The sequence below is a fragment of the Suillus fuscotomentosus genome, assembly GCF_016647785.1.
Source record: "Suillus fuscotomentosus strain FC203 chromosome Unknown F5891scaffold_658, whole genome shotgun sequence".
NCBI lineage: Eukaryota > Fungi > Basidiomycota > Agaricomycetes > Boletales > Suillaceae > Suillus > Suillus fuscotomentosus.
The window spans coordinates 672-12930 of record NW_024540170.1 but is presented as its reverse complement, the minus strand read 5'-3'; the positions used below and the strand labels follow the sequence as shown (position 1 = coordinate 12930).

The 12259-nt window shown below is 46.9% G+C and overlaps 7 protein-coding genes across 7 annotated transcripts; 5 read left to right on the top strand and 2 right to left on the bottom strand.

The window, feature by feature from the left end:
- Nucleotides 1-330: 330 nt before the first annotated feature.
- F5891DRAFT_973507 (uncharacterized protein) lies at nt 331-894 on the bottom strand (the record flags this gene model as incomplete). The annotated part of the gene is made up of 1 exon (XM_041376374.1): nt 331-894. The coding sequence occupies one exon, from the start codon at nt 892-894 to the stop codon at nt 331-333; it is 564 nt and encodes a 187-aa protein (XP_041216089.1).
- A 1421-nt stretch (nt 895-2315) lies between these two features.
- On the top strand, nt 2316-4579 carry F5891DRAFT_1204234 (uncharacterized protein; the record flags this gene model as incomplete). The annotated part of the gene is made up of 6 exons (XM_041368987.1): nt 2316-2982; nt 3032-3298; nt 3356-3613; nt 3665-3916; nt 3969-4067; nt 4134-4579. 6 exons carry the CDS (start codon nt 2316-2318, stop codon nt 4577-4579), a joined length of 1989 nt encoding a protein of 662 aa, XP_041216088.1.
- Nucleotides 4580-5386: 807 nt separating this feature from the next.
- F5891DRAFT_1204233 (uncharacterized protein) lies at nt 5387-5924 on the top strand (the record flags this gene model as incomplete). Its single annotated transcript, XM_041368986.1, has 2 exons — nt 5387-5641; nt 5676-5924. The coding sequence occupies 2 exons, from the start codon at nt 5387-5389 to the stop codon at nt 5922-5924; spliced, it is 504 nt and encodes a 167-aa protein (XP_041216087.1).
- Nucleotides 5925-6042: 118 nt separating this feature from the next.
- On the top strand, nt 6043-6282 carry F5891DRAFT_926173 (uncharacterized protein; the record flags this gene model as incomplete). Its single annotated transcript, XM_041373872.1, has 1 exon — nt 6043-6282. A coding segment is annotated over one exon (240 nt), but the record flags the coding sequence as incomplete, so codon positions are not given.
- A 1460-nt stretch (nt 6283-7742) lies between these two features.
- F5891DRAFT_973508 (uncharacterized protein) lies at nt 7743-8560 on the top strand (the record flags this gene model as incomplete). The annotated part of the gene is made up of 2 exons (XM_041376375.1): nt 7743-8126; nt 8180-8560. The coding sequence occupies 2 exons, from the start codon at nt 7743-7745 to the stop codon at nt 8558-8560; spliced, it is 765 nt and encodes a 254-aa protein (XP_041216085.1).
- A 151-nt stretch (nt 8561-8711) lies between these two features.
- F5891DRAFT_1204231 (uncharacterized protein) lies at nt 8712-9385 on the bottom strand (the record flags this gene model as incomplete). The annotated part of the gene is made up of 4 exons (XM_041368985.1): nt 8712-8901; nt 8956-9108; nt 9162-9216; nt 9268-9385. 4 exons carry the CDS (start codon nt 9383-9385, stop codon nt 8712-8714), a joined length of 516 nt encoding a protein of 171 aa, XP_041216084.1.
- A 295-nt stretch (nt 9386-9680) lies between these two features.
- Nucleotides 9681-11553, top strand: F5891DRAFT_991435 (uncharacterized protein; the record flags this gene model as incomplete). Its single annotated transcript, XM_041378112.1, has 7 exons — nt 9681-9737; nt 9793-9887; nt 10034-10212; nt 10420-10560; nt 10722-11034; nt 11339-11438; nt 11488-11553. 7 exons carry the CDS (start codon nt 9681-9683, stop codon nt 11551-11553), a joined length of 951 nt encoding a protein of 316 aa, XP_041216083.1.
- Between the last annotated feature and the right edge of the window lie 706 nt (nt 11554-12259).

The following is a 12259-nucleotide window of genomic DNA, read 5'->3' as shown; positions in this document are numbered from 1 at the left end:
TTTGGCTTGTTTTGTCCAGGGACGACGAGTCCAGGAATCACAAACTTCTTCTTGTATCGTGTATCCGGAGAACGATCAAAGACGATCCAAATTGAGATCCAGCAGTCAGACTGCTTGTTCTTGTAGAGTTGGGCACCGTGGACAGACGTCATCAAAATAATGTCATCGTTCCTGCCTTGTACAGCCTAACTATAGCCATCTCCATCGAAGAAATCGCTGTACGAGTCGAGACTGCCACACCGTTCCAATTCCTCGAATATATTCTGTGCTTTTCTGTCACGGTAGTACACCTCCTGAGCATTCTGTGAATTCCGGGTACAGTGCCTGTAATTAGGGCACAAGGGTGGAGGGGGGGGGGAGTGGGAAACTGCATGCGAGGTTTTTTGTACGTCCAGAGGTCTTTTCTAGCAGCGCTTGATCATAGCGAAACCAACCACACTCTGGACAGTGTTCCAGGTGCGAAAACGGAACTGTATAGCCGATACAAGAGTTGGGACGCATGTCATGCATGGCAGAGTAGACGCCTGTGATATCTTCAGCAATTTTCTTCGTTTGATAGAGTGTCAGGAACTCCGCAGGATCAATATTATTTCCTTTGATATACGAAAGCCGTGTGTGGTCAAAATCAGAGTCCGAATGCTTGAGATGCATGTAGTTTTCGAGAGCAGCCCTGACATGGGGATCATCGATCGTCGCAGTGTATTGTGGTGGGTTGCGAAGGCGTCCAATAGTCTCACTATCAAGTCCCGAGGCATGATCTTCTAACGAGGCAGCTTGTAGTCCTGCAATGAAGACGAGAGAATGCCTGAGGTTGTCCAGCAAAAAACTCACACGTACATTCACTTTGCGAAGTCTATCAGTAAACCCATGTGTGTGTTGAACGAACAAATTCATTGAACTTACCTTGGAGCAGTCCCGATCCTCGTTCAAGTTCAGAGAAAATTTGTACCTTCAGCCTCAAATCTGGCAGTACAATTCTACGGAAGTGAGTTTCCAAGAAAGAGAGAGTTCTAGAGGCATGTGATGTTGCAGTGAGAGGGATGCGCTGGAGGATATAAGTCTTTGAGGTTCACATTGGCGAGAACATTCGTGCGGAAAAGAAACAGACTTGATTCAAACTAACTGGCGAACGGATGTACTACGTGTGTACAAGGTCGTTTCGGTGAGGAAAAGACGACAAGGATTTCGGGCTAGGGCACGCAGCGCCTACCGGCCTCGAAGGGTCTCTAGCCTAAGGGAAACAGTTGAGCTGCGAGGGAAGTTGTGCCGCCTCGCTGTGATTTGACTAATTTGCCCCTTCAGGGCACAATGGTAGAAAACAGGTCTCTCTCTGAGTGTTAGCGAGGTGTTCGTTTGTGCTTCTGCGCAACGAAATCAGGGAGGAGGATGGGGAAAAGAAAAGCTAAGTCGACGAAGTGCGCGATGAGGATGGTCGACGCAGCAGAGGAAGAAGAGGTGTGAACGTTACACTAGCTGTTCGATCAAAAACTCTGTATTTCCTCCGTTCATGCCTTGCTACGTTGGAAAGATGCGATAGAGGTGCGAGAGGGGTGCGAGAGGAGGCAGTGGAGGTCCAGGAGGATGCAACAGAGGTCCAAGAGGTCACGATGGAGGTCTGTGAAATTGTGACGGAGGTCCGAGAGGATGTGACAGATATGCGAGATCGGTGTGAGAGGATGTGATGGAGGTGTGAGATGGTGCAAAAGGTGCAAGAGGGGTGCAAGAGGATGTGATGGAGGTGCGAGAGGATTAAACATCTATTAGTGTTGTGTGGCATTTAGAGGATATGAAACGTACGTGTATAAATTGGGAGACAAACTAACCCCAATGGCAAAACCGGCACTGACGAGTGACATCACGATACCAGTTAGTGTACTAAGAACTTGAGAGTGATGTGGTCACGTTACACGTACTCAGAGCAGAACTAGCAAAACGAACCTGCAAAACTACCGAGCTTAACCAAGAAAAGCAATGTGTTAAATAATGCTCATGTTAGTGAAGGCGGTATGCACCAAGAAATCGAATGAGTTCTTACCTATAGTCGTAATGTGAAACAACATTAACAGTGTTGGCGCAAGACATGGCAAGTCTTGCCATACCTCGTTCAGGGTGTCGTTAATCATTCATTCTTCAGGTACCGTTCCGTACCTATATTTGGTGGAATAGCCGTAGCCAAATGATACCAAACACCACAGCGGGCGAAAAAACAAGTGATCAAGCTTTGAGCCCTCGCTCGGGAAACACCCTCAACAGGTTGATTCGCAGGCTATAACACGCACTGAACTTCTCGGACAAAAAAATAAGCAGCCAACACTATGACGCCAAATACAACATCCAAGAAAAGGAAGGATCGGGTACTTTCTGTGATGTCCACTAGTAAACCAACTCTTCCGGCGCCTCCAGTGCGACTCCGGAAGCCTATGGCGTCATTTTCCATTCCAATAATCCGTGCAGAGCTAGTCATGGATGAATCCCTGATAAACCTTGGAACTCAGATCACCTACTGCGCTCCGGAAGAAGTTGTTGCCTTTGATTTCGATACACGGAGGAAGCACACAACCTGCCGCGTACCAGTGATGGAGGGCGGGAGGCTTAGAGGGTATGTACCCCTGCCCATGAGGTATCGGGACATTTGGCTCGAGCTTTCGTATAATATCGTGCTGATGATGAATATTTGGGAACTTTGGTCGAAGGAAGAGGGAAAGGCTTTGAGGCCGAAGGAGAAAAAGATGGCCACTGCTTGCCGGCAGAACGTTGGGACAGTGGTCGTTCAATACATGCTTTCCAGGCTTCTTGCGGTTGAGGAGTTGGTCAGCTTGAGTCATAACACCGAACCTGGCGAGGAGCGCGTAAAGATTCTCAACGAATGGAAGGTCCGGATGCTTCGAGATTGGTTCGATATGACACACTCAGAGGCCATGTCTAATGGACCTGAATTCATGCGTGCAGATCCAGCAAGCATTGAAAATAAAGCATTTTTCGGTGTGTCCATCCCATCGGCCGTTCGTCTAACATCGCCTGATCTGAATAGAAAGTGATTGGGAGATAGAGGAGGATGGGATTAACATCCTATCGCCCCCGGCAGACCCCAATCTCTGGATTCATGGGCGTATCGAAGGTCTGGACGATGTCTTTGAAAGAACTATTAAACCTCAGGCATTAGAAGAGTTACAAAAGCCCAGCCAATTTTTCAAGACTCGGTACAAGAAAGGGACGAAGTTACCCGAACGATGGCACGAGGGAAATGAGCCCCGTCCATTCTTCTGGAGCATTAAACAGTGGAATTGGTTCTGTGAAGGTGACGTCAATCCGGACGGTCGTTTGCAGTTACAAATAACTTTTTCAATTACTACAGGGAATGACTATTGGGACGCGCCAATCGACCTTTTGCATTACGTTCTTATCACAGAGCCAGCGTACCACGAAGTCGACCAGTTCTTGGGTGACTTGCGCAGCCTCAGCAAAATCATTTCTGAGAATCCTAACTTAGAGAATATCGATGGGGCTGCAAGAGATCTCTGGCTCGGAAAGATAATTTGGAGAGAGTTTGTAGAGATCTTGGGAAAATGTTTGAGTCTATCTGCGAGACAGATGGTCACTTCGGAAAAAAAGGGTATGTTTTTCAGAACATTTACTCCGATGCCTCACATTAATCTCACGCCAGATCATCAAAATCCTTTCAACACCTTAGAGTTCCGTTTGATTTTTGAAGGTTATGTGCAACGAGATAAGACGAACTCGGAGGGTCAGCGAGCTGACGACAGTATCTTGTGGAAAAGCCTGGATCAAATCAGCACACAAGAGCATCGGCCGGTATTGGAATGGGTCTTAAGCGGGATACACTTGCGTGGCGACACGGTAAAGTGCATGTTGAATCAAGCGGGGGATTGGTGGCGAGAATTCAGAAACAAGCAAGGTGAGGGCGTTAAAATGATCGCTGAACGCCTTCACTCATTTCCTATTCCCAGTGAAATCTTCCCAGGTGGAAACGCATACCACAGAGCATGATAATGGCGATGGTAATGTTGCTTGTGCTGACCGATCGTACAATAACGCAGCGCAATCTTGTGAGTAGATGCCTTGCCCTCGTCAGGACAGGTTTGGAAACAGAATGTCTGAATCTTTCGTTACAGCTAACTCCACAAACTCAACACGCTCACATGTGCAGCTCCATCCTCCCATCACAAACCGCGTTTCCTATCCAAATGCCCTTGATAGTTCGACCGAATCCAACTCATGTCCTCTTCAGAACAGCCCTCCCCCCTCCTTTCGCACTCACGAGTCAACACTAGGGGGATGTCAACCGCTGGCGCTGCCGATTCTCTCTCGCATCCATTTTGGGTTATCGAGGTATCTTGAAGGGTCTTACTCATTAAAAACCTACGAAGAATACCTGGTGGAGTCCTTCTCCTCAGAATTTGAGTCCAGCATTAGGCAGTATGTGAAGGAGCTCCAGCCTTTCACTGCGGAACAACTTGCAACAGATGAGGGAACGCTGATATCTGATTCCTTCATCAGTCGTGTTAACGCAATACAGGCAAATATAGAAGCTAGAGAGTCGCAGAACCAACTCCTTTGATGCTTCACTGCATGAGGTTATTTCTGACTGCTTGTATCGTAGAATTGCACAGGATTTCAAACCATATACACAAAGAAGTTGCGGTGGGATAACTTGACGTTCTATGCTACTTTATCATTTTATATCATTTTGTATACATTGCGTTGTATACATATACACCGTTGCATTGCACAACCACATCTCAGGATCCCACACATCGTCGCATGGACACATCGCGATCGCATCAATACAGTACACTATGGTAACGTCGTATCAACTTAGTAGTAGTAGATATGCCACTCATCCAAACTCTACTCGAAAAGTTCCCTTGAAGCAACTATGAGTCGATCCTCCTCCAAGATCTTCATGTGGACACACTGGTGCGCATCAAAATCTGTGACCTTTCTCCCTTACTGGTTTCTGTAAGCACGTTTCCATCTTGCGTTTGTTGCCTCGGTGAGGTGTATTGACGATTCTGCATTTAGACCTTCTTACAGTTATTGCCTTCGACACCTCTTGCTTCTTACTTCTTGACCACTCAAACCATCCTCTCGTCCGTTCACCGGTACAATTAGCTAATGATCCGGTCTCTCGTATTTCCTTTGGATCATCTCAGCTATTCACCTCAGTAATGTTCTCGAACTTAATGAGGTGCGCAATGTCTCTCACTTGCAATCTACCTATACTGATGTAAACTAGTGTGCTTCCGCTAGTCTTTCTAGGGTCTATTTTACATGTTAGATGTATGCAAGTTCCAGTTCCAAGCAACTCGATGACGCTCCCCGATACATATGTTTCTGCCGCAAGTACAATCAAGGCTAGTCTCACATGGTCTCGGGCACGACATGGCGCAGGCACTCAGAAGAAGCCAACACCGAAGATGAAAGAGAAAGGATGCGCACAGGTCGAGCACTCAATGGGCACAGTATACCCGCTTTTTCAGTTCCACCTGCAGAGAGCAGCGCGCTAGTTCTACCTCCAAGTGCTCGTCGCTTGGATGCAATCCGTGGCCTCGCTAAACGAGCGCGAGAAAATTGTCGCGCAAAGTTGGACGCCGTAAACGAGCCAAACAGACTGAACCCAGTATGGCCCAGGTACGTGTTCAGCACTATTATAGGACGATGAACATAATGACTATGACTATCATAATGACGACGTTCCCGCTCCCAACGACGTTCCCGCTCCCAACAAACCTCCTGCTCTCAACCGCCCTCCTGCTCCCAACGAGCTTTCTGCTCCCAACGAACCTCCTGCTGATAATAAATTCGGATTGATATTAGGCCTAGAATCAGGCCCAGGATCGATATCGACCAGCTCACCCAGAGTGCGGTACTGCCGAAAATACAGGACACCATGGTATTTGTGAACCTACTCCGAAATGCCTCGCTCAAAGATTCAATTGCAAAACTGAGTGACGATGTCCTGGATAGACTGCATAACCCGCACCGAGAACCTGGTATGATCGAAAGCACGGAGTTCCACAGAGTATATCCATGTATCTTGCCCTTGAACACTCTTCTCAAGATGCCTACAACCGAATATGTAGAGCTACAACACGCAACTTTGAGAGTGCAGAAGGAATCGATGAAATGCTCAGTTTTTATGCTATCGAGAAGTTCATCGCAAAATACACAGGAGTCGAGTCTGTAGAGCATGACATGAGTCTGCAATCGTGTCTCGCATTCATCAGTCCATACTCCAATGACAGCACTTGTTCATTATGCGGAATGTCTTGATGGGATCAAGCAAAGATGCAGGTGAGCGGTGGGCGGGTCAAGGTAGCTGCACAAAAAGTTCGTCACTATACCAATTGGTCCGCAACTTCAAGCAATATATCGTGACTCAGAGAGTGCACGCAATATGCTTTATCTTCACGAGCGCACCCAAGACATCTTTGCAGAGTTAGAGCGCACAGGAACGATCCCCATTATAGACGGCATTGCCACGAGATATGATTACCTTGACATGGCTCTGGATGGGCACCTCGAAGAAAATGATGTAGTCCTCATGGTGTCGCTCGATGGAGCCCAGTTATACGAGAGCAAGCAATCCGACTGTTGGATGTACATTTGGGTTATCGTCAATCTAGCCCCAAACAAGCGCTATCACAAAATCCATGTCCGTCCAGGCGGATTCATACCAGGGCTTAATAAGCCCAAAAGCTTGACTTATTTCTTGCCGTCGGCATGCACCATCTCGCAGCACTCCAAAACGAAGGTCTTGCAATTTGAGATGCATCTCGCGATGCTCGTTTCATATCCGATATCCACCTCCTTTACACCACAGCTGATGGCCCTGGACTCGTATATTGCGACGGTATGTTGGGACATAGTGGTAAGAACGGGTGTCGATTATACTGTGTTGTGAGGGGCAGACGAAAAACTCACGGAAGTCATTATTATACTGCTCTCCTTAAAACACAACGGTGTGCTCCCGGTAGTGGACATCCTGATATTCAGGTGTTCAAGATTCCGCCTGGAGGATCAGACGAATACGCTGAAAACTTACATCTGCTTGTAGCATCTCCGAACCAGCGCCAGTTGGACAAAAATAAGATCGACACTGGCATCACAAAGCCCCCACTACTTCTTGGCCTCAAAACTTCCCACTGTCTCGGAGTTCCTCATTGTATGACATCGGACATCATGCATGTTGCCGGGAATCTTAGTGATCTCAACATCAGTCTCTGGCGCGGAACAATGGACTGCGGCCCATCAGATGACGTGGATAGCTGGTATTGGGCTGTTCTTAAAGACCGAGATGCCTGGGAAGCTCATGGCGGACTAATTGAGGAAGCAGGACCATATCTCCCTGGATCCTTCGATCGCAAGTCACGCAACATTGCCGAGAAGCTTAATACAAGCTACAAAACCTGGGAATTTCAGTTGTATACATTTGGTCTCGGTCCTGCCCTACTTTACGGTGTCATTTTACAGCTTTATTGGCTAAATTACTGCAAACTTGTTCTTGGTTTCCAGCTGTTATGTCAGCATCGCATCACCACCGAAGATCTTCGACATGCGCACGTCCTTCTTTGCAACTGGGAGAGAGAATTTGAGACATCGTATTACCAGCATAACGAAAATTGACTACAGTTCATTCGTCCATGCGTTCATCAAGTCAACCACCTTGCTCCCAAAACTTCAAGAAAGGGACCTCCGATTTGGACTATGCGCAGTGGAACATGGAGCGCACAATTGGAAACATTGGCCAACAGATTCGACAACTGTCAAATCCCTATGCCAACCTCTCACAAGAGGGACTGCGGCGTTGCCAAGTTAACACGCTGCTTTCTGTCCTACCTGAGCTTGATGAGCCTCCCAAGGGCTTTCCACAAGGCTCAGTCAACCTTGGAGAAAAATACGCTCTCCTACGGAAACGTGACCTATACTTTCATCTTCCAGATCCAGAGCATACAAAAGTCATTGCTCGTTTCCTTGGAGGGTGTGCACTCCATCGCATCAAGAAATGGGCACGTCTTTTGCTGCCAAATGGGCAGATTGCACGATCCGCTTGGCGAGAAACCATCAAGACATTGGAGAAGATACGTATTTCACGAAATGTAAAGGTGCACTCATAATTCACTGTATGCTACTGACTAATTCTGATTGTATTTACTAGATCGATCTTGATGGGCAGATTCGCTTTGGCGAAATCTTATATTTTCCACGGCTGTCTGTCGAAGCAGATCCCGGTGACGAAGAAGACTGGCAGTTTGTAAATGTTGCATTGATTCAGTTGTATTCTACCCCCGACAACTTGCTTGTCAAACTCTTGTCGCAAACAGTTGCTTCCTGCACGCACCTTGATGAATTTTGTGTCTTTGATGTCGAGAAAATTCGCAGTGTTGTCGCCATGGCTCCGCACACCCTAACACTCCCTTCGGGAGTTACTGAACCCCGTTTTTTCATGATGGAGAGACCGGGTCCTGATATATCCAATCTCGGAGTACCTTACCCAGGCTATTTGGATGCTGAGGATGATCTTGATGATCTTGAATAGTAGTGGACAAGTTTGTTGTTACGATTGCAAGTATAATGATAACAGTATTATTACAAGTAAGGACCGCAAAGGTGCAAAAACATTGACTGAACTATGCGAAGCGAAAGCACACAAACGAAGTGAAAATGAACAAAGCAGTGGGCAAAAAATATCAGACTTTACGACGTTTTTCTGAATAGTTTCTAATCTCTTCAGACAATGCCTTCCTTTTAGCCGCTTGTGTTGCAACATTCGACCGATCGAAAGGTTGTACCAAGTAGCGCCATGATGCAAATGGGTCTGTAGAGCATGCGTTTGGATTATGACAACGTTGAGTGAGTAGCTTGCACAGAGATACAGTCCTTCCAAAATCTGTCAGTTAGGATCAGATAGTTAATTGATGGAAGATAGCTTACATAGAATTCGTGCCATCTTCTTCGGCTGGGGCACTTCCCCCCTCGAGCTCGAGCTTCACATCCTCATCCTCGAATTTCACAGTAGTCTGAGGTGAATCGGATTCAGTCTTGATTTTTTCTTCAGTCACAACTGTGCTGGACGGCTGATTATCACTAGCTTCAAAGTAAATGACATGTATGCTGTATCAAACAAATAGTGGACTCACACATTGTCCAAGCCTTGCCGAATGATCTTCTCAATATCTTTGAACCAGAAAATCACTTGCTGAATAGATAAACATTATGATCATCTTATTAAAAAGAATGACTTACCTTGGATCCAGGAGTGACGATATTGAGGCTGAGACGATATGTATTCCACATAGAGGTGAACACCATCAATCTCAACAAGGATATTATCCTCGAACATGTTGATTGTAGAGGAAGGCATCGAGTGGCGATCATAAACAACAGTATGTACGTCTGAGCAAAGGACTTGTACGAATTCTGGTGTAGTCGGAAATTTAAAGTTCCGCTGTGTTTTGAATTGATATTTGTTCATTGAACGCATACAGGCTTTCTACCTCTCCTCGTCATCTTTGCCATTGCCCAGCATGCTTTCATTTAGCGAGGGACCATCAGCTCACTCTAATAATGACAGAAATTTGCATGGTCACTCCCCTTAACAGAATCTGAGTCCACGATGGGCAGGAGACCCGTCCTACCCTTCCCCCCTGTCTCCGGGTATGCTGTTACCTGACCCGTTTGCTGATTCGGGCCCACCACAGCGCCAGTTTCATCAGGTACGTACTGTAGCATATAGGCTAATCATTCTACTGTTCATAAACATATTTTTAGGGTGCATATATGCAGGATAATCAAGACTTGCTTGAACGCTGCAAGGCATTAGAGCTGCGGGAAATTCAACTGACCACTGAGTGTGATACCATCAAGTAAGTTTTCTCTTGGTACTAGCCGATTTTAATTAAATTTCATAGGTCGATGTTGAATATCTTGCAAGTGCCGTTTAGCTGTCCAAACCCGATCCGTTCTAGATCTATGATTCAAAGGCTATTAGCCTGACATCTCCTGGATCCAGTCGCCCTACCCGCCAGCAATATCCCAAGATACGGTTCTTGTCCCAGGACAACTTTATGCGCTGGCTTGATACTGCCAGTAGTCAAACCACTGATCGCGGAAAGATTCCGTATCTCGAGAACGAAAACGGGGGTCCAGTCCCTGAAAACACAGTCAAAGCGATCCACAAGCTTCTCCGGGGTGGATAGTCTGAGCTTTTAAATCGCAAAATAGCGCCACAATCTTGGGGGAAGGCGACTGCTTCTGCGAGACAACTGATAGACACACTGATGGAAGACGCGGACCCCATTTTTTAAGTTTGCTGAACACGGTTGGAAATTAGACTATCTCGCAACAACCTCATATTCTTCTTGGCGCCGCACTAATCTTGACAGTAATGATCAAAAGTTCGAGACAGCATCAAGAAAGAGGACGATGATGACGACGACGATGACAACACCAACAGCAACGAGCGCACACTGGCAGGCAAGAAACGCAAGTGGTCAACAGCATCCGTTGAGCCCAAGTTTTCCAGCAAGAAAGTCAAGGGTGCGTGTAACTATTGTTACGTTCAACGCTCATTATATCTGTTACAATTGATCTGCAAATGGCTCCATCCTCTCTATCTCCACACTTAAGCGCCCCAACAACTCTACCTGCACCTGTTGTCGATGTCCCTGGTCCTGTTCCGTCTCTGATGATCACTCAAGCTAGCTCTGAGTTGGAGAACATGCCATTGAGTCCCAATCTTGACTCTGCTAATACCACTAAACCTATCGAGAACACTATCGAACCTCATGCCGACACTGAGAACGCCATCGAACTTCTTGACGACACCACCAACACTACCGAACATCTTGGAAACACCGAGAACACTACTGAACCTTTTCTCGAAACCAAGAACACTACTGAACCTCTGATGGACTCAGACGATACTGCTATCACTGTACTATCTAATGCTAGCTCCGAGCCTCGGTCCGTTCCTGCACCAAAGCCTCTCAGAACCACGCTTCCAAATCCTCTGTAAGTTGTTGATTTTTATCTGGTCCATTACTAACACAGTATTATAGTTCTGTATTAGCACTCGCTGCTGCAAAAGTCGATACAACACCATCTCCCCCAGCTGAATTAGATCCGAGCTCCCCCCCTCGAGTCCCATGGTCCCGGAGACCCTCCTCTAGAAGATCGCACTAGCTCGAATGCGAAGAAAGAGAACCTAGGTAAGGCCAGCGGCAAGGGAAAAATGCGTCCGAGACCAAGGCAGAATGGACGGTACATGAATTCATTTCAACTTAATCTTCTTTGTCTGACTACTTTATACAACCAGAAATTTATGCGCCCACCGCTGTCTCAAGCAAATCAAGACGAACGGAACTACGGACGAGTTCTGTGTCTACTACGGCAGCCTCAACGAAGAGAAGAGGAAGGTATGTGACTTCGCTCCCTTGATACAGATATCCACTCATTTTAATCTAGGAGCATGACAATGAAGCGAACACACTTGTGAGTAATATGGTTGCCGTCACCATCTACTCCGATTGATTGTTTCTAGGCTACCGAAAAAAAAATGGAACAAGACTGTCAATACAGGTAAGATGTACTAGTAGATCCCCACCCCTTCGCACTTTACACATTCGATGCCGTTCCCCATCCTACCTGCCGTCTGCCGGACACTTTGAACACTGTTTCTATCCCCACCTTGTATTCGATGCTGCGTTCAACACGTTCTCCCAGTTATATTTCGTAGTTTTGTTAGTTTCTGTGAGCCCCTTCAGTAACATTTCCCGACTTAGTCGGACAGCCAAAGGTTGAGAATCGACCCAGTGAGGCGGGCCATCCAATGTGAGCCCAAGCATAGCTGATCACGGATGGGCCCACAGCTTGGAATAGTACCCATGCTGGCGGGTCGGCCAAGTGTGAGATCAATAGGATAAGCGGGCCGATCGTATTGGGATACAGGTACTGAGAGTGACGGATGGGCCCTGTATATATGTCTCGGAAGGAAGAACGGATAGGCCCAGCTGGATATTCTATATCCATGTCATCTCGGAAGGGCTCTGCTAGTGATTTTGGGCCCAAGCGCTGACCAGTAGGTTTTGTGTTGACCCAGCATATGATATCGGAAGAGCCAGCCAATCGGTTTCGGCCCAAGAGAATATGTCGGAAGGAATGGCCGTTGGCCCAGCTGATACAGGAAGGGCCGACTGGTGATTTTTCGGCCCAGGAGAATGCGTACATGATCTCAGAT